General features: G+C 45.1%; 1 protein-coding gene across 1 annotated transcript in view; it reads right to left on the bottom strand.

The window, feature by feature from the left end:
* Positions 1 to 19,353: 19,353 nt before the first annotated feature.
* LOC148533727 (cytochrome P450 2K4-like) overlaps positions 19,354 to 22,870 on the bottom strand; it is an 83,625-nt gene continuing 80,108 nt past the window's right edge. The window contains exon 9 of the mRNA XM_088467319.1: positions 19,354 to 21,000. Within this exon, the coding sequence (XP_088323445.1) occupies positions 20,816 to 21,000 (185 nt within the window). The 3' untranslated portion in view covers positions 19,354 to 20,815. The remainder of the gene's footprint in view (positions 21,001 to 22,870) is intronic.

The following is a 22,870-nucleotide window of genomic DNA, read 5'->3' on the forward strand; positions in this document are numbered from 1 at the left end:
GAAATTGTTGCCAGGTCCTTCAGTCTGGACCAGATGTCAAAACTTGGTCCTGCCTGCCCTGCATCACCGCCAGCGGGTTGCTTAGGATACCTAAGTTTTTTCCTGGCAGCCCCAGTTGCGGGAGAAAATGAAGAAGGAGCTGTTGACGTGTCACGTTCCGCTTCAGCTGACAGTGTGTTCACCAGCAGGTCTTTCCACCTCTGCAGGCTTGTGTCGGCCGGAAAGAGAGACACCACATAGGCTTTAAACCTAGGATCGAGCACGGTGGCCAAAATGTAGTGGTCTGATTTCAACAGATTGACCACCCTGGAATCCTGGCAAAGCGAATGAAGGGCTTCATCCACAAGTCCCACATGCCGAGCGGAATCGCTCCGTCTTAGCTCCTCCTTCACTTTCTCCAGCTGCTTCTGCAAAAGCCTGATGAGGGGAATGACCTGACTCAAGCTGGCAGTGTCTGAACTGACTTCACGTGTGGCAAGTTCGAAGGGCTGGAGAACCTTGCACAACACGGAAATCATTATCCACTGCGCTTGAGTCAGGTGCATACCCCCTCCTTTGCCTATGTCATAGGTGGATGTATAGGCTTGAATGACCTTTTGCTGCTCCTCCATCCTCTGAAGCATATAGAGGGTTGAGTTCCACCGCATCACAACCTCTTGCTTCAGGTGATGGCGGGGCAGGTTCAAGAGTGTTTGTTGGTGCTCCAGTTTTCGGCTCGCAGTCGCTGAATGGCGAAAGTGGCCAGAAATTTTTCGGGCCACCCAAAGCGTCTCCTGCACGCCCCTGTCGCTTTTCAGAAAATTCTGCACCACCAAGTTTATTGTGTGAGCAAAACATGGGACGTGCTGGAATTTGGCCAGATGTAATGTCCGCACAATATTGGTGGCGTTGTCAGATATCACAAATCCCCAGGAGAGTCTAAGTGGGGTAAGCCACTGGGCGATGATTTCCCTCAGTTTCTCTAAGAGGTTGTCGGCGGTGTGCCTCTTACTGAAACCGGTGATAAGCAGCGTAGCCTGCCTTGGAACGAGCTGGCGTTTCTGAGATGCTGCTACTGGTGATGCTGCTGCTGTTGCTGCGTAAGGTGATACATCTACCCAGTGGGCTGTCACAGTCATATAGTCCTTAGTCTGCCCTGTTCCACTTGTCCACATGTCCGTGGTTAAGTGGACATTGGGTACAACTGCATTTTTCAGGACACTGAGGACACTTTTTCTGATGTTTCTGTACAGTCTTGGTATCGCCTGCCTAGTGAAGTGGAATCTAGACGGGATTTGGAACCGGGGACACACTACCTCCATCAATTGTCTAAATCCCACTGCACTAATGGCGGATACCAGACGCACGTCTAACACCAACATAGCAGTCAAGGCCTCAGTTATACGTTTTGCTTCAGGATGACTGCTGTCGTACTTCATCCTCCTCGCTAAGGACTGTTGGAGGCTCAATTGTTTAGTAAAAGTAGTGGTGTTCCTACTTCCTCTCTGGGATGATGAACGACTCCCAGCAGCAGCAACAGCAGCAACGGCAGCAGTAGGCGTAGCAATGCAGGATCCTCCGAAGGAATCCTGGATAGGAGAGTCAGTCATGCCAGTGACATGGCCTGCAGGACTACTTCCGATCCTGACTAAGAAGGAAATTGACGAGGAGGGAGTTGACGGTGTGGTTTGCAGGCGCTTGGATACAACAGGACAACGGGATTTAGGTGTCCCTGGACTGCTTACGGTCAAAGTTTCTGATCTTGACAGTAACTTTTTATGAACGCGCTGCAGGTGCCGTATAAGGGAGGATGTTCCTAAGTGGTTAACGTCCCTACCCCTACTTATTCCACCTTTACATATGGTACATATGGCAAGACAGTTGTTATCCGGATTTGGATAGAAATATTGCCAGACCAAAGTTTGGTCTTCTGCCCAGGCATGACCGTGATGGGCTTTTTCATCCCACGGACAACAACTGTCTCCCCCGGAGCCTGATTTAAACAAACCACATCACCATCAGAATCCTCCTCGCCAACTTCCTCCTCAGCGCCAGCTACACCAATATCCTCATCCTGTTGTACTTCAACAGTGACATCTTCAATTTGCATATCAGCAAGTGGACTGTGGGTGCTCCTTTCAGCACTTGCAGGGGGCGTGCAAATGGTGGAAAGAGCCACCTCTTCCCGTCCAGTGCTGGGAAGGTTAGGCATCGCAACCACCACCACACTTGGACTCTCCTTGGGGATTTGTGATATCTTCTTAGAATGCACAGTTCTTCGCTGTGCTTTTGCCAGCTTAACTCGTTTGATTTTTTTAGTGGGAGGAGGGCTTCCATCGTCATGTGAAGCTGAACCACTAGTCATGAACATAGGGAAAGACCTTAGCCATTCCTTGCCACTCCGAGTCATAAATGGCATATTGGCAAGTTTACGTTTCTCTTCAGATGATTTAAATGTTTTTTTCAAGGTCATTTTCCTGAACTTTGTCATTTGGGATTGTATGTGCCCTCTACTATGACATTGGGCAACGGCTTAGGCAGACGACGTTGATGGCATGTTATCGTCTATGTCATGACTAGTGGCAGCAGCTTCAGCACTAGGAGGAAGTGGTTCTTGATCTTTCCCTATTTTATTTTTATCGGAGAAAGTTTGGTCCTCCATTTATGTTATATTGATATATACGTGCGGCTAAGGCGCACACAAACACAGAAAATAATTTTTTATTTTTGTTGGAGACTAGTGCACTTTGTGGGTTATACCACCCTTTAAGAAATGAGCCAGCCGGCCCTTTACTTATGGGACACAGGCGCACGCTTGGCGCTGCTCCTTTGTTGATGCACGTGCAGCCACAGTGCACACAATTCACAAACACAGAAATTTATTTTTAATTTTGTTTGGACTGTACTTTGGGGGTTACAGCACCCTTTAACGGTCAAGCCAGCCCGCCCTTTACTTATGACACAGGCGCACGCTTGGCACTACTTTGTTGATGCACGTGCGGCTACTGCGCACACAATTCACAAACAGAAAATATTTTTTTATTTTGTTTGGAGTGTACTTTGGGGGTTACAGCACCCTTTAACGGTCAAGCCAGCTGGCCCTTTACTTATGACACAGGCGCACGCTTGGCACTACTTTGTTGATGCATGTGCGGCTACTGCGCACACAATTCACAAACACAAAAAAAAATATTTTTTTATTTTGTTTGGAGTGCCCTTTGGGGGTTACAGCACCCTTTAACGGACAAGCCAGCCGGCCTTTTACTTATGGGACACAGGTGCAGGCTTGGTGCTGCTCCATCGTTGATGCACGTGCAGCCACAGTGCACACAATTCACAAACACAGAAATTTTTTTCAAATTTTGTTTGGAGTGCCCTTTGGGGGTTACAGCACCCTTTAGCGGTCAATCCTGCCGGCCCTTTACTCATGACACAGGCACACGCTTGGCACTACTTTGTTGATGCACGTGCGGCTACTGTGCACACAATTCACAAACACAAAAAAATATAGTTTTTTATTTTGTTTGGAGTGCCCTTTGGGGGTTACAGCACCCTTTAACAGACAAGCCAGCCGGCCTTTTACTTATGGGACACAGGCGCACGCTTGGTACTACTTTGTTGATGCACGTGCGGCTACTGCGCACACAATTCACAAACACAGAAAATATTTTTTTATTTTGTTTGGAGTGTACTTTGGGGGTTACAGCACCCTTTAACGGACAAGCCAGCCGGCCCTTTACTTATGACACAGGTGCACGCTTGGCACTACTTTGTTGATGCACGTGCGGCTACTGCGCACACAATTCACAAACACAGAAAATATTTTTTTAGTTTGTTTGGAGTGTACTTTGGGGGTTACAGCACCCTTTAACGGTCAAGCCAGCTGGCCCTTTACTCATGACACAGGCACACGCTTGGCACTACTTTGTTGATGCACGTGCGGCTACTGTGCACACAATTCACAAACACAAAAAAATATATTTTTTTATTTTGTTTGGAGTGCCCTTTGGGGGTTACAGCACCCTTTAACGGACAAGCCAGCCAGCCTTTTACTTATGGGACACAGGCGCACGCTTGGTACTACTTTGTTGATGCACGTGCGGCTACTGCGCACACAATTCACAAACACAAAAAAATATATATTTTTATTTTGTTTGGAGTGCCCTTTGGGGGTTACAGCACCCTTTAACGGACAAGCCAGCCAGCCCTTTACTTATGACACAGGTGCACGCTTGGCACTACTTTGTTGATGTACGTGCGGCTACTGCGCACACAATTCACAAACACAGAATATATTTTTTTATTTTGTTTGGAGTGTACTTTGGGGGTTACAGCACCCTTTAACGGTCAAGCCAGCTGGCCCTTTACTTATGACACAGGCACACGCTTGGCACTACTTTGTTGATGCACGTGCGGCTACTGTGCACACAATTCACAAACACAAAAAAATTATATTTTTTTATTTTGTTTGGAGTGCCCTTTGGGGGTTACAGCACCCTTTAACGGACAAGCCAACCGGCCTTTTACTTATGGGACACAGGCGCACGCTTGGTACTACTTTGTTGATGCACGTGCGGCTACTGCGCACACAATTCACAAACACAAAAAAATATATATTTTTATTTTGTTTGGAGTGCCCTTTGGGGGTTACAGCACCCTTTAACGGACAAGCCAGCCAGCCCTTTACTTATGACACAGGTGCACGCTTGGCACTACTTTGTTGATGTACGTGCGGCTACTGCGCACACAATTCACAAACACACAAAAAAATATTTTTTTATTTTGTTTGGAGTGCCCTTTGGGGGTTACAGCACCCTTTAACAGATAAGCCAGCCGGCTTTATACTTATGGGACACAGGCGCACGCTTGGCGCTGCTCCTTTGTTTATGCACGTGCAGCCACAGTTCACACAATTTACAAACACAGAAAATATATATATATTTTTAGCACTTGGGGGGAGCACCCCTGACGGACAGAGCAGCCCCTGGACAACACTACAGCACCCCTTTAGGATTGGGACACTGCACAGGACTTTGGAGTGGACACAGCCCCTATGGACAACTGACTGCACAACACAGTCCAGCCAGCCCCTATGGACTTTGAAGTAGTGGACACAGCCCCTATGGACAACAGCAGCACAGCACAGCACTACACTACACTGCACTACACTACAACACTACACTACACTACACAGCCCAGCCAGCCCTAACTCCCACCCTCCCTCTTCGCTGTCCACAGCCGAGTGAGAAAATGGTGCCGACGCAGGTACCTTATATAGGATCCAAAACCCGCGAGACCCGAAAGGCGGGATGATGATGTTTTGCCTCGATTTCAGATCCGAGTCAGGCGGGAAAAGTCGAGCCTGACTCGGATCGGGGGGGCTCGGGGGGGGGGTTCGGATTTCAGAAATTCGAACCCGCTCACCCCTAGTTTTTACTATTAAGTGCCTCCACCCAAGCTTTATTCTACCTTTCAGTGTAGATTTGGGAATGCTGGGGAAACCCAATGTCAATGTAATATTATACCACTGTCTACAACGTGTGAGTTTGATATATATATTATATAATGGTCAGTAATACTATTCTCTTTATCTTCCTTACAGATCTGTACGGTGTCATAGGCCACCGAAGGGGAGATGGGGGGGGGGGATTGCCTTCTAAGTATCACAAATGAAATGATTAGCACCACCTGTGGATCTTTTAACATGTGTCAGCCAGTAATAAATGCACCTGTGCACCAGCTAGAAGATCTGGAAAACATGCACTGTTGGGGGTGCACTGCTATAGACCATCAATAGGGTTAATAATTAATGCCATATAATAATGCATTATCCAGTGCATGATGAGACCAATATGTACATATATGTCCAGGGCAGTGCTAGGTTCTTCTACTGCTCCCCCAGACTTGCTCCAGTGCTCTGGAATGGAGCCCACATCTGAAACAATAACATTCAGCTCAGGCAGGATGGCCCGCTACTGCCGTATTTAATGGCTTACTGTGATCACTGGTCTTGTATACGCTGGAATTACACTTATACTTTGTATGACGCATATTAAAGCTGGTTAAGTGCTAATTTTGCCCTCTTCATGGACTGGCCGCACTCGCTCTAAAATCAAGCATTTGGAAACCCCCTCTAGAAATCCTGCGGTTGCCACTGGGTTTTATAGTGAATCTTTATTCCCCAACGTTAAGGTAATTATACACTTAAGTCACAAAAAGACAACACTGGCGCTCAACCTAACAGATAAATGATATTAGTCTAATATATTAAGACTGCAGCCTAAGAAACCAATGTGGAAATTCTACCTCCCCCACTATACCAGCAAATTAAAAAAACAAGTATTCAAGGCGCTGTCAATTAATACACATTTAATTAGCATATACTAGTAATCAGTGGTGTAACTAGGGTATTTGGAGCCCAGGGCAAGTAAAAAAACGAAGCCCCCCAACAAGTAGATGTGCACCACAAGTACTGATCCCCCCTATGCAGTGCCCCCAGTAGTAGTCCCCCTCTATGCAGTGACCCCAGTAGTGGTCCCCCCTATGCAGTGCCCCCAGCAGTAGTCCCCCCTATGCAGTGCCCCTAGTAGTGGTCCCCCCTATGCAGTGCCCCCAGTAGTAGTCCCCCCTATGCAGCGCCCCCAGTAGTAGTCCCCCTATGCAGTGCTCCTTATATAATGCTCCCAGTAGTAGTTCCTCCTATGCAATGCCCCCAGTAGTGGTCTCCCATATGCAGTGCCCCTTATACAAGTAAAAAAAAAACAACACTTACCTGAATCCCGCTCCTTTTTCTGTGCCCGCCGTCGTCGTTCGCTCCTCCGTCCTCCTGGGCTGGCCCGCTCTGCATTATGGGAAAGACGTCATGACGTCTCTCCCATCACCCACTGTGGGAGCCGGAAGATGGAGCTCATGAGTGACCTCCAGCCCGGCTCCGGCAGTGGGTGCCGCAGGCAATGAGAGTCTATCTGATTCTCATTGGCTGGCTGCCAAAACAAACACACTGCCACCGGGTAGTATGAGTGTACTACCTGGTGGCTGTGATTGTTACTGTGTAGCGTGGACTGCACTCCGTGCGGTCCGCACTACACTGACCACCCGTGTCCTGGACCTGAAGATGAGAAATTACGGCTTTTACATGTCCATTGGGCTTTTTCAAATTTTTACGAATGCCACAGATGTCAGTGGGGCTCCTGCCACTTTCTAGAGAAGTATGGAGAGGACTGTAGGGGACATGAACCTCCGGGAAGTGGTAGTATATCTGGACTTGATCGCTGGATGGAGCATGGGTTTAAGCTTTTTCTTGAAAAGTGTAAGCTATGCCAAAAGTCTGTGAAGTACATTGGATACATAGTTAGAATGGGATTTAGGCTGATGCCTCAAAAGTTGAGGCCGTAAAGGGATGGCCCAGACAAAAAATTAAAGGAGTTGCGCTCTTTTCTGGGTTTCTGTGATTACTATAGGCGGTTTCCCAAATTGCTAAACTACTTAACAAACTTACAAAGGGGTACCCCCCTTCCAAAAAGGTGATGCAAACTATGCCTACCGTAAATTCACAGAGCTGTAGAGAAAGGGTGGGGATGTCCACCACTAAGTAGAGGTAATATTAAAGCCGGGTTTCTCTGCAGAAAGTACCAAAGATTATGTACAAAGGCTGGGATTTTATACAGGAAAGCTACAAATAAGATTGGTAAGAATAGATTACAAATGGTCTTGCCTGAAAAATTCCACTTCACAGTCCATAAGTTTTTTCATGATGATCATGGCCTTTTTGGGTTTGATAAAACTGTTGGTCTGATTTCTGATCAGTTTTACTGGCCTAGAATGGCAGAGGAATTGCATACTAAGGAAGACTTTACCCAGTAAGGGTGCTCCTTTGAAGAACATCTACACCAATGGACCAATAGAACTGTTGTGTGTAGATTTCCTTAGCATTGATTCAGAAGAAGGGAGAAAGCAAAACATTTTGGTGGTCACTGACCATTTTACTCGTTACTCTCAGGCCTTTTTGACCCGAGATCAGAGAGCTATCACTGTTAATCAGTTAAATCAGGAACTGTGTGAGGTTTGTGATATTCAAAAATCATGGGCAGCCCTTACCATCCACAAGGGGACCCACAGCCTGAAAGATTCAACCATACACTCCTTGGTATGCTGGGCACTTTGGACCCTGTACATAAGGCTCAATGGGGTCGGTACATCTGTAGTTTAGTCCATGTGTAGAATTGTGCAAAAAAATTAGTCCAAGGGATTCTCCCCTTACTTCCTGATGTTTGGTAGAGAAGCTTGGCTACCCATAGATATCAGTATGGGTCTAACATTGCCAGATTCTAATTATATCCCTCATTCCAAGTATGTAGAACAATTACGTACTGACCTTCATACAGCTCATCAACTGGCCAAAGCAACGACTGGGAGAAAAAAAATACAGCCAGATATGATATAAAGGTAAGCGACCACATGCTACTTCTTGGAGACAAAGTGTTTGTCTGAAATTTAGGGCCTCCGCAATGATATAAATTAAGTAACAGATGGAAACCTGAGCTCTTTGTAGTAGTGGAACAGCTTCCTGGAATCCCCCTTATAAAATTAAACCAGAAGGAGCACCAGGTCCTATTAAGATCTACCACCGACAACACCTACTTCATTTAGGAAGAGAAATTAGGATTCCTCCTGGATCTCGGACTGTAGAATCCCCTAAAGGTAGAGCTCAAGGAAAGTCGAAAGAGAACCAAATTTCGAAGGGTGAGAGGGTGGTTTTAACAGCCAGGGACAAGTCATATAACAAGTTAAGAACCAAGAGGCATCAAACAGCAAAAGTTTGCTCAGGATGAATATGGAGGGGGATGTTACTTCTGAGAGACTTTGGCATCTGATGGCACAATTATTGGAGAGGGTTTAGGGCAGGGTTTTCCAACCATGGTCCTCACGGTACACTAACAGTCCAGGTTTTAATGATAGCCATACTTGAGCACATGTGACTTAATTAGTACCTCAGTTATGATTTAACCATCTGTGCTTAAGCATGGATATCACTAAACCAGGACTGTTAGTGTGCCTTCAGGACCAAGGTTGGGAATCACTGGTTTAGTTTGGAAATTAAATTGAGGATAACATAATAGAAAGTATTATAAGTCCTGAGTTGTCTACTCGTGAGTTTAGCGAACAATATGAGAATTTCATAGAAAAAAATCCCAGACCAAGAATGAATATCAGACCGCCACCCCATACTAACTTATAATCCTCCAGGGGAACCCACTGACAAACTGCGACTAATTCATCCCGATATAGTATTTTCTTGACCTTATTTTGGGTGGGTTCCTGGGGATTGAGAGGCCATTATGGTGTGGAAAAATATTGTAAAGCAGGGAAACTATTAGTTACAGTGGCAAGGGTTTTCCTTTTCCCTTTAAGCCCTCTGCCTGTACACCAGGGGGGGAGTGTAACCCCTGGTTATTGCTAAGGTAACAATAGTAGACTTTTCTAGAAGCCCCTTGTGCTTCAGGATACATATAGGGCTGCAGTGGCATGAGAGCAGGAGAGGACAGATCCAGAACACTGGAAGGCACCACATAACTGTCAGCCCCATACTCCCTGTCAGAGTAGAGTCAACTGAGAGTGGCCAAGGTACCTGTCATTGACAGCTGTGGAGAGAGCTGCATCATTACCTAAGAACCCTGCTGAGCTCCATTTTCACCCAGCTCCCTAGGTGTGAAGAATCCCTGCTGCTGTGTATGTGAGAGCTGCAGCCATGAGGGTGGTGGACCCTGCCTTCAACAGAGCTGCCATGATCTGAATCCCGCCTCCTTCATGAGGTCACCACTGACAGAGGAGGGAGGACGACCCTGTAGGCTGAACATCTCTCTGAGAGACAGCTGGGGGTGTGTAATCAGGCAGCTGCAGTGATTGGAGAAACCCTGCTGGAAGCCTGTAAGTACCAGAGGTAAAGTCAGCACAGCATACCCCACACACAGAGCAAAACGGAGTGATCAGTTATAGCACAGGCAGTAATAGTTATACCAATAGCCTATCTACAGTATCAGAACTGTACAAAAAAATGTCACTTCAGCAACTAAAGCTATAGAAGCCTCACAGCTCTCCACACAAAGCCCCTTCTATTAAACCTTACTATAGACTACTACATAAGAGGTGCTGGAGAGGGTCCTATCCTTACCAGGGGATCTAAACAAATTAAACTACAGACAGTATTACAAAGTAGACCAGCTCAGTCTTACTACTTCAAGTGGCGGTCAGATAAGGAGCGGGATATCGCAGCGCAGGAGCTTATATTTAGTGCGCTCAAGTAAATGTGCAGTTTCTTCAGCCAGAAGCTAACTGAGGGCCTGATACAGCACGGAACGCAAGTGAGAGAACGCATGCTCTCGGCCGATGTTTTTGTTCTGCGCATGCGTGAACTAGCCAGTGCGATGGGGTAAGCGTACGCAGACTACACGCAGCGTGTATGCAGACCCCTTCCAATAATGATTGACAGGAAGTGCCGTTTGTGGGGGGTGACGGGGGGGGTTGTCTGGCAAACGCAGGCGTGCCTATGCATTGGGACGCCATTTTAGGGGCATCCATAATTAAGCCAGTGCGGCGCCGGACGCAGCGATGAGACTCTGTGCACACAGGAAGTTGCCAAGATCCCGTGCGAGGTCTGGCCACCCACTATTATGCAAATGTGGTCGATGGTTATCGATGTTTACGCTAGCTTGCATACTGATCAGGCTGTGAGTAAATGGGGGATGGGCGGCTTACTATGGGGCTGGGCTTCTACATCTTGTGCTGCGGTCTCCGTGCGTATGTATTGATTAGCATATTCTCGCAGCGGCCGGGTGCGTGCGTTCTCTCCTGTGCTTTCCTTGCTGAATCAGGCCCTGAGTGATTACTTATATTTATTTTAAACTGCAGCCTGTCACTTTGGTGATATTAACCCTTTCCGGAGCATAACTTTCTTGGAACCCACTAAACAAGCAGTAAGTGCAAATAAACCAAAACAGCTGATAGTAATAACAAATAAAGCAGACTAAAAGCAGGATTTCAACCACTATGTTCAGTGCTGTTGTTGTTACAAGTCTAAGGGGTCTATTTACTAAGCAGTGTTAGGAGACAGAGTGAAAAGTGATAAGAAAGTGATAAGGTGCCAGCCAATCAGCTGCCATCTGTCATTTTTCAAGCACAGCCTGTGAGATGACAGTTGGGAGCTGATTGGCTGGCACCTTATCACATCACTTTTCACGCTGTCTCTTATCACTGCTTAGTACATAGGGCTCTATTTACTACAATCCGCATATTGAATGCGGATTGTAGTGTGATATTACCGAGTGAATTCGCATTGCGAATTCAGGCAATATCACAGGGATTTACTATAAATCCCTTGCAGGGACAGAGCTTGCGATAAAGCTCTGTCCCTGCGGATCCCATCCGCACTCTAGTCGCAGTATTTTCGGAAAAAATACCGCGACTTAGAGCCCGCGCATGCGCCGACCCACCGTCACTGCTACCCCCCCAATGACGCTAAGCCCCGCCCCCTGGCACTAAGCCCCGCCCCTCCCTTCATTACACTTACCTGCATCCTCCTGGCCTCCAGTGATCTTCTCCGGGCTTCCCGATCAGGTGATCTCCCATACTGCACTGGGGCCCGATCACCTGATGACCGGGCAGCAGTGCACTGTGGGAGACCAGCTGACCGGAGAGGAGCCATCACCGGAGGCCCGATCACCGGTCCCTGGATTCAGGTAAGTAAAAAAAAATGTTTCATTTTTTTTTTCTTTTTTTTTACAGCAATCAGCTTGCGGTCTATTTAGACCACATAGCTGATTACAGGGACCGACTCCCGCCTCTGCTCTCCCCGTTAGAGCAGAGTGGGAGCCCGGTAACCGGGGGAGACCCTGGATAACGCCACCTCCAGGTGGCGTTATTATCACAGGGCTTCCCCGGGTATTTTTTTACAATTTATTTTTAGTAACTATGGTCGGATCACATTTCCTATTACAATTATGGGAAATGCTATCTGCTTTACTAAAAATAAGTGATAATTAGGGGTTGGAGTATTATTTTACTAATTCTACTCCAATTGCCCTATAGTAACTACAGGTGAAACTAAAATAATGTGAAAAGTGTGTGAAAACACCCTTTTTCACTTTATTTTAGTAAAAATAATGTTAATAAATAGAGCCCATAGACCCCTTAAACTCTAAATCGTCCAGGATTCCAGGGGCTTATACTGCAGTATAAGAAGTGGTTTAGGGAGTAACCTATTTAAATGCACGTAGCTTCATAAATCCCAAAAGGATATTCAGCCTGCAACGAGCCTGAGGCAACCAGTTATTGGGTATAGGGGAAGTGAAGGATATTTTCATTGTATATTGGTAATTGAATGCATATCTTTAAACATCCTGCGATGAATGGAACAGTGAACTCTATTATTTCCTGTGAAATAAATATTGTTTTGTAGCCAGAGTGTCGTTTATTGGTAAACTAATTTGCATGTCCTAACTGGAGTGACCTATATAGTCTGGGGGTTACTGCAATAGTCATGGCTTACACAAGCAAACCCGCAACAAGATACATCTCCAACACAGCTGGGGTGGAGGCACTAATTAGCATATCCCAACGTGACCCACCTGGATGAGAGAGTAAAGGTGGGCTACACAAGAGCATGCGCAGATATACAAAGCTTGGTCGGCAGGATGGACGTGTGTACTCCTCTGTACCAGCCACGCGGTATATGGCTATCACAGTACCTAATGCAATATCGGTTTAAGTACATATATGCACGCAGGGGCATGCATAAATTAGCTACTGCGATGCCGTATGCAGTCTGAGGACTCACAGCGTGCAAAGAAGTTAGCAATTTTTGAGTAAGGTCTGACCTCGCGCAAGTGTGATTGTACCGATGGTTTTGCAGTCTTGCTAAACATTACGGCTGTGTGTAAGGTAAAATGGGGGTTCTTATGTAGTCTGCGATGGCATAGTGATCGCAATGGATTAGCATACTATCGCAGTTGCGTAATCGCTTTTGCAAACGCAGTTGCGTTCCGTCATGAATCAGGCCCAGTATCTTCTATAACAGAGTCTGGTTGTAAACACATCTTCTTTCTACCTTCTTCTTTCATCTAACGTTATCCATACTTGCCGATTTTTGGGCTGCAGCTCTGGACGGGGAGAGTTGAATGCTCTTCCAGGCAGCCGAGAGCACCGCCTGAGATTTGGGAGCCTCACGGCTGTTCCTGGAGACTAGGCGAGTATGACTTTATCAGCAGATGAACACTGACGGGAAGCAATCGGGAAGCCATCGGGAAGCCAACTGCCTAAATACCGGCAGCCGGCTTCCCGACTGTCATTTCCCGGCAAGGGTGAAATGCCGGGCGTCTAGATGTAGACGCCCGCATTTCCCCGACGCCGGGAGACCAGCGCCCGTCATCCCGATCGTAGTGATGCCGGGTGCCGCGAGCGGACAGCCATGGGGGGGGGAGGGTTAGGTTTAGGGCTCCCGGGGGGGACTTAGGGTTAGGCACCCCCCCGGGAGGGTTAGGGTTAGGCTAGGGGGAGGGAGGGTTAGGGTTAGGCATCCCCAGGGGGGACTTAGGGTTAGGCACCCCCCCGGGGGACTTAGGTTTAGGCAGTGGGGAAGGGGGTGGTTAGGGTTAGGCTCTTGGGGGGGAAGTTAGGGTTAGGCACCCCTAAGGAGGGTTAGGGGGGTTAGGTTAGAAGATACTTACCTTAGGGACGATCGGAATTTCCAGCGCTGTTGGGCTTCCGCTGCTTCGAACTCTGCTCCTGTCGGGCTGCCGCTGACGGGAATCGAACCGCCGACCAAGCGGCCGGTGGTATTTCATACCCATTCCACACTGACGACATCTGCATGTACAATAATAATAATAATAATAATAATAATCACAGCTGAGAACGGTGGTTGCAATTATAATGGTACATGTCAAACAATGTTATGTAACCTTAATAAAAGTGTCACTGGGTCTCTTGAGATTTATCATGTGCATTTACCAATCACAGGGAAACTCCTGGGAACTGGAGAAAAATTCTTCATCGAAGTATCAGATGTAAAACATTTAAAAAAGTATAAAAGAGCCATAAAGAATATCACATATATGGCTAATGGTGCATACACACGGTCAGATTTGACAGTTGAACGATTGAACAATTTTACAAATGATTTGAACGATTTTTTACTGCATTAAAATGACTGAAATCGACCAAAACTGACTGCAAACACATCAAATGTCAGATATCGTTATCTGACCATCGGGAACGCGCATCGTTCATCGTTGAAGGCTCACATGTCAGATTTTCCTTCAGATATGAATGATTGAACGATTTTTAAAATCGTTATCGTTCAGATCTGAAGGAAAATCTGACCGTGTGTATGCACCGTAAGGCAGAACTCTGACAACCCATCGCTTTTGTTTTTGGAACAAGTAAAATGTGATTCTCGCTGGGAGGAGATCTCTGTACCATATGACACAGATCGATTGCACTGTCACATTTATGACAGTATTAGCAAACCCCCAGATAAAACAGGATAAAATCCACACATGACTAACCTGTCACCTGTAGTAATCTCTGTAACTGGAAACAGAGGGGAAACTATTCTCTCCTAAATATCTCCAATGCTACATTTAATCAGCTTCTAGATTGGAAAGGAAACGTCCGCAGATGCTCTGGTGCAGACCTGCATGTATCTGACACTCAGGTCACAATGGGGGAGGGAAGGGGCAGTCTGTCGCCGACTAAAGGAATATTTATGCAAATGCTGCTCCTGTAGACTCAGACATCAATATAATAAGCGAGAAAGCATGTCTCTCTGTCTGTCCGTCTGTTTGTCCGTTATGCACGGCCAGTGTTTTGGACCTAGCTCCGCCAAATTTGGCATGGTGGTGTAGTTTGACCAGGATTAGGTTTCTGCCTAAGTTTGAATATTGTCAGGGCCAGACACTGTCACACAATCCCCAAAAATGAGAACATTATAAATATACACAAGTCACGGGGATGGCTCCAGTGGAAATTGGCAGTCTGCAAAAACCTGTGGGAAGGCTACATAAGCATAATTTTAACCAGTGGTGGCTCTGGCTGCAGCGCATTTCAGGATGAATGGAATGGGGTTATAAGTGAGGACCATGTAAACAAACAAAGGCTGCAGGTGTACTTCAGGGTCCAGTCTTCAACCCAGGCAACGTTGGGTATCCCAGCTAGTACTATATACGTATGATCGGAGGAATGTCTATAGTATGTTGCAAATACATGATGATGATGATTTGTGTAAACCATGCACATGTGCTGCTTGATGTGTAGGCAGGCACATTTTTTGGTGGATCTGCATATGTGAGGAAATTTTTTAGTTTTTTTTTTTTTTATTGTATAAAAATTTGCACCCAACTCTGCAGCTGCCCCTCTGTGTCTAACCATCTAACCAAAAAGTTACTGATATAACTAACTTGTCATATGGGAAAGAGAACAGATAAAGTAAAAAAAAATTTTTTTTTTTTTACTTTGATACAGCACTGTATGTGTGGGTAACAAGATCTGGCCTTGGAAGTGTATTTAACACATACTGATTCTGTTGAATTTGTGTGTACTATTTAGTGATGATAATAGGATACACCAGCTGGTCCACTGTCACCAAACAGTCCAGTGCTTAACCAGCAGTATGGTTTATTGAGCAGTGGAATGTCTGTACAGCTGTACTCACTGTTACATACACTCAGTATCTGGAAAATGAAGCGGAGATTGAAGGGAATATACAGAACACCAGCCAGTAATGTTTGAGGATAGCCGTGCATATGCAAGAGGTAGCAGAATGCAGCAGTAACATGTATCTCAGGATGACGTTGGGTCTTTGAGAGCTAAGTGGAACACATAGGGGTCCCCCTCTCCAGGGAACCCCAGGCCTGGGTTGACTAGCGGTCAGGGCTAATGCTTTGGCCGGGGGACCCAGTGAAAGGGTTCCCGTGGCTGTGGCATTGCCAGGGCCGGATTGAGGGCAACATGGGCCTGGAGCTGAAAATGACCAAGGGCCTAGTATGAGAAGCAGAGGAGGTGTAACCAGTGCTGTGTGGCTGTGGCCAGTGCCATGTGGGCTTGTACATCCCTATACTCTCGGCCCCAATGTCTCCCTAAATATGTAAAGGAAAAACAATGCTTAATTTTGTGAGGTAAACATAAATACCATTTCACTACTTATGATTTATGTGGAGAGCAGATGGCCAGTCATCATCATGTTGTCATGACAATGGGCCTATTTTTATGTGGAGGCCTGGAGCTGTAGCTCCATCCGCCCCATTGTTAATCTGGCCCTGGGCATTGCCCCCCCTCCCCTGCTAGAAAGAGTCTGGTGCTGGTTATGGTAAATACAAGTGACCTGTACTAATTTTGTCCCCTGTATTTCCAAAACCAGGACGGCTCGCTGATCCCAGTGCTGGTTGTGCTAAATACAGGGGACCCCTATGTCTTTTGTCCACTGTATTTTTACAACCAGGACTGGCTCTGAAACGTCCAGGGGCTGGATATGCGCTAGGGGGGCCACGTCAGGTTTTTTATTTTTTATTTACTTGACATTAATTTTTTAATACACAGATGCATACACAGATCTCACTGATCTGTGCATGCATCTGTGTCATTAGGGAAATGCCTGTCAAGTGATGTCGGTGTTCAGGTCATAACCACATATCGTTAGTGCCTAAACACTGAACGAAATGCCGCGACCCGTGTATGAGATTGCCAGATCTTACCTACTGTAGGTAAGATCTGAGGATACGGTGGATGACCCGCAGGTACGTGCATCGGCATCGCTGTCGTTCATGGACACTACACGATTTGCACATATTTGCGCAATATGTCGGTCCGATGCATCGAAATCGGCCAAATCATGCATGCACCTTTAAGAGATGTTAAAAATAAATATGTGTACATTTGTATATTATACTCTAGTACGCAGTCATATTTATTCCAGAACAACGTGTTGTTAAAAAAAAAGAGCAATTTTTAGATGCTTGCACAGCATTAAATTCGAATTGTGAATGCCGAGACTAAATATTATATCAGCAGCACCTACTCCAAATGTGAGATTGAGTAAAGCCAAAATGGAACCTCATAATAAAAAAATAAAAATAAAACACAAGATGGCGCTGGAAAAAAAGGAATTAATACTGTCCAGAAATTGATGGTTTGGATCTTAACTTCCAAAATGGAACCTAATGAGTTAACTAGAAAGGTCTAATTAACCAATGGAAAAAGAACTCTGCTATTTAACCTGACTCGGAAAAATAGGAGCAATCCAGCTTGAAAAAAGCCATTGCCGAAACGCGTTGCTGCTCCTACGACTGACTAAAGGGTCCGGAGGTGTTACACCTATCTATAGGACTTATATCGCTACCGATTGCAAAAGCCGCTTTGCTTCTTATAGGAAATCCGGCCAGCAGATTCTGCATTCCAGTGGCTGCTACTACTAGCAGAGAGAACACAGCTAAAAGTCCTCTAGCCCGGAGATTTGCAGCCAGCTACTCCTCCCAAGTAAGAAATCTGGGAATCCGCTGCACCGCTAATCAATTGTTGTGTCAGTTTGCACCAACCAACTGCATACCCAGTCCAGAGTCTTACATATGAGAGACGGACTGGATTACTACTGGTGACAGCTTGTGGGTAATTATAGCCACCAATTTATGGAGATATTGAATTGCTGGTTTATTAAACCATTGACTGCATACTCGACTGTAATATACTGTAGCTGCTCCATGTGTGATATTTATTTTTTACATCAATCCAGGTACTAAAAATATGGTCACTCTCGTATAATAGAGCGTGCTAACTGGATTCATTAAAGCAACATAGTATACTTACCGGAGAGTTACAATTATTGACTACCAGTTCATTGCAATACTTGGATTATCAGTCTGCTATCTGTAATCTATGGTTTATTATCATATAATGAAATACAAACTCTGCTGATTTTTTTAACGTATACATGTTTGCTCTAATAAATATGTCTATTCGTTTGTGAAAGTTGCATTGTTCTGACTAAGGCCGGGATGTACTAAGGTTGCGGTGACCATTCCGCCAGTCACTGCAACCTTGCTAATCGCATATGTACTAACATTTGCAATTAGTATCGCAAAGGACAGCTCTTGCGATAAGAGCTGCCCTTTACGAACCCGACGCCGGATGAGGGGGTCTCAGTGGGACCCCGCCTCCTCCTACCCCCAGGAACTTCCTGTTGGTGACCTGTGCAGGAAGTTCCGGGCTCCTTCTCCTCTTCCCTGCACCCGGAAGAAGATTAGGAGGAGAAGGAGGCGGAGGACCCAGGAGGAGCGCGGGCCGGTGACCAGGACACTAAGGCGTTACTGAATTTGACTTGGTAATTGGTAATGTAATCAATTAAAAATTGGTAAAGGATTTTTCACTCACTCGAGATAGCTTTTTTTTTAAACATGTTTTATTGATGTTAATGAGAAAATCTGGATTAGCTGGAAACAAACTGTGAATAATAATTAAATTTTCTTTTCTGTTTACATACATTAACATAACTATCATGTATATTTAAAGCTCTTGTTATCCAAATACTCCACCTTGAGTACTTTCCTCTGGACACTATGTTATCCGTCTCTCAGCACAACCATAGAGAAGGGGGGGGGGGAACTTATACACACCTGGGCCGGCTCAATGGCCATTCAAGTAGAGTGGCCAAACGCCCAAGATCCTTGAATGTGACATCACTGACTGTAAGCCGAGAGCTGTGCTCCTGTACCTATGGCAGTATGTCATCAGAGGCTGAAGCAATAGAGGTGAGGCACAGTGTGGCATATTGGGGGCACTGTGTGGCATAGTTAGGGGGCACATTGTGGCATGGTAATGGGGCACTGTGGTGGCCAATATGTGTTTTTTTGTTACTGTTGGGAATGGGTGTAGTTGGTTGGGGGGGGGGCTCCAACAATTCTCACACAGGGTGCTAGCAGACCTGGGGTCGGTCCTGATACACACTTTGTAAGGGCAGGGTATGAAATAGAGCCTCACTTTTCCAGAACTCCTTAAATATGATGGCAACTTAACCAATAACATCTGTTGACACTTTGACAGACCTATATGAGGATTCCATTTACATAATAACGACACATATATTTAAACTGCATCTTAAACACTATTTCTAAAGCTTTACTGAAATCACCATGATTGAATTTACTTTATTCAGGTAGAGAAAGGAAATGTCACAGCCAGAGAGCTCATTTGTAACTTGTTCTGTGTCTCATGGACTGAACAGGACAGAAAAGCGACAATGCAGCCAATGATAAAAGCAATCAGATTCCACCTCTCTGGACTTCTCTGTCCGATTTCACTTTTAAGAGCCATACTGTACGTATATAGTAACCAAGGTGCAGCCCACAATATTACCACTGATCGCAGTACACGGCTCCTGGAACGTGGCTGAGATATGTTACACGCATGGTACATTAAACCTTTCTTGCTGCCCCGCACTCCGCTGACAATTATAATTTATTATATTATACAGTATGGTCTAAGACAAAGATGCCAAACTCCTCCCATTTCTCAGCGGCTCTTGTCTTGCTGTATTGTCCATAATCACAATATATAGCAAATTCTGCAATGAAGGCAGCTGTTTCTTCTTTCTACTCGGTCCTGAAATATACCATATACATATTATGGAGTCACATAATATAATGTGTTTGGATTATATGTCCGTGAATGTGGCTGCATTCTTAGAGGCAGAGCTCCAACCACAGAGACCAGGTTCAGAGCAGATTCAGAAGGAGCCTGTCAGATCTTGGTGGGTTTGTGTCACAGATGAGGTGGGGGTAGCAGTGGGGTAGTCTCTAGCAGATGGGGGTAAACGAGGAGGTGGTATATAGTTTCTCCTCATGTACTAGCTGTGTGTATGGAGTATGAATTAGAAACTGGACATCACGGGTAGCAGGTGAGTATGGAACCAGGATACGAGATATTAGATGCTGTTAGGATCAGGTGAGTATAAGAGCTGTAGAGTATCCTACAGTAGATGGAGAAGTTCTCTAGATTCACTGCATGTTTGACAAAGTGTTGTACTAGATATGATGCTGGAATGTGGAGCTTTACCAGCTATACAGGGTGTGCTGGGTTGTGGAACAAAACCAGCTATACAGGATATGCCTGGATGTGGAGTAAAACCAGCTATTCGGGATGTGCTGGGATGCAGAACCAGCTATACAGGATGTAACCAGACTGAACGTGAACAGCAGGGGTAAACAATAGGATCAACAACACTGGCAAAAGGAGGACCGCAACTCAACCTTGTACTGGCAGAGCACAACACCAACAACCACGGGGCACTAGGACAGAACTAACAACTGCAGCAGGTAGCACAGTAACAAGCAGCTTACAGGAGTAGTGACTTGTTGCACTGGCAATTCCACACTGGGCCAGACTGGCTTTATAGGCATAGCAGCGCACTGATTGGCCCAGGAACTCTCTCTGGCTGACCATTGGATTACTGATAGTCAGCTGATGATCTCCAACATGGCGGCACCCACTATGCAGACACACAGGTACACACACACACCAAACTACCCCCGATTTCCAGCCACTGATACACCAGCCAGTGCTGCCAGCCGTCATGGTCGAGATCTCTGCTGTCTCACCTGCCCTTATACTGCCCCTACAGGTGCACCTCTGAATCAGGCCCATTATGATTCACTAGTATACTGTAATTAATAAAATACCATGGAATAGGACAAATAGTACAAGTAACTGGATATCTCCCTTTATTTATTCACTTTACATTGCAACTGTTGTATAATATCAGAGTGCTCTGCTTGGCAATGGTTTTCCTTATCTCTTATTGTGAGCGCAGCATGCAGCTGATTTTGTCAGTGATTGGGGGAATTGTCAGCCCCACAGACGGTCTCACGTAGAAGTGAGTGACATTGGGTGGAGGGTGAAACGTGAATCTCTGCATAAGGCTGGTAAAGAACAGGAACAGCTCCATCTTTGCAAGTGTCTCTCCGATACAGACCCGCTTTCCTGAGGGGAAAAGGAGAACAAGGTAAGGACTCAATCAAGTTTATGTACTGTCATATTTAATGAAGCACAAACCAAAGCTAATATTGAAATTGGTAAATGAGGGTTTATTAAGCATAGGTGAAACTTGCATTACTTTATTTTTCACTAAATAAAATATTGTGTATTGTAGATTATAAGACTGGAGTTAATAAAGGATTTTATATTATCCTGCATACACACCTATGCAGCTATCATCTAACTCTCCTACATACACACCTATGCAATAATCATGTAACGTTCCTACATACACACCTATGCAATTATCATATAATGCTCCTACATACACATCTATCCAATTATCATGTAACTCTCTTACATACACACCTATCCAATTATCATGTAACTCTCCTACATACACACCTATGCAATAATCAGGTAACTCTCCTACATACACACCTACGCAATAATCAGGTAACTCTTCTACATACACACCTATGCAACTATCATCTAACTCTCCTACATACACACCTATGCAATAATCAGGTAACTCTCCTACATACACACCTATCCAGCTATCATGTAACTCTCCTACATACACACCTATGCAACTATCATCTAACTCTCCTACATACACACCTATGCAATAATCAGGTAACTCTCCTACATAAACACCTATGCAATAATCAGGTAACTCACCTTCATACACACCTATCATGTAACGCTCCTACATACACACCTATGCAACTATCATCTAACTCTCCAACATACACACCTATGCAATAATCAGGTAACTCTCCTACATAAACACCTATGCAATAATCAGGTAACTCTCCTACATACACACCTATCCAGCTATCATGTAACTCTCCTACATACACACCTATGCAACTATCATCTAACTCTCCTACATACACACCTATGCAATAATCAGGTAACTCTCCTACATAAACACCTATGCAATAATCAGGTAAATCACCTTTATACACACCTATGCAACTATCATGTAACTCTTCTGCATACACACCTATTAAATAATCAGGTAACTCTCCTACATACACACCTATGCAATAATCAGGTAACTCTCCTACATAAACACCTATGCAATAATCAGGTAACTCACCTTTATACACACCTATGCAACTATCATGTAACTCTTCTGCATACACACCTATTGAATAATCAGGTAACTCTCCTACATACACACCTATGCAATTATCAGGTAACTGTCCTACATACACACCTATGCAATAATCAGCTAACCGTCCTACATACACACCTATGCAATTATCAGGTAACTCTCCTACATACACACCTATGCAATTATCAGGTAACTCTCCTACATACACACCTACGCAACTATCATCTAACTCTCCTACATACACACCTATGCAATAATCAGGTAACTCACCTTCATACACACCTATGCAACTATCATGTAACTCTTCTGCATACACACCTATTGAATAATCAGGTAACTCTCCTACATACACACCTATGCAATTATCAGGTAACTGTCCTACATACACACCTATGCAATAATCAGCTAACTCTCCTACATACACACCTATGCAATTATCAGGAAACTGTCCTACATACACACCTATGCAATAATCAGGTAACTCTTCTACATACACACCTATGCAACTATCATCTAACTCTCCTACATACACACCTATGCAATAATCATATAACTCACCTTCATACACACCTATGCAACTATCATGTAACTCTTCTGCATACACACCTATTGAATAATCAGGTAACTCTCCTACATACACACCTATGCAATTATCAGGTAACTGTCCTTCATACACACCTATGCAATAATCAGCTAACTTACCTACATACACACCTATGCAATTATCAGGTAACTGTCCTACATACACACCTA

Source organism: Taudactylus pleione, unplaced genomic scaffold (genome assembly GCF_031769625.1).
Source record: "Taudactylus pleione unplaced genomic scaffold, aTauple2 ptg000070l, whole genome shotgun sequence".
Lineage (NCBI taxonomy): Eukaryota > Metazoa > Chordata > Amphibia > Anura > Myobatrachidae > Taudactylus > Taudactylus pleione.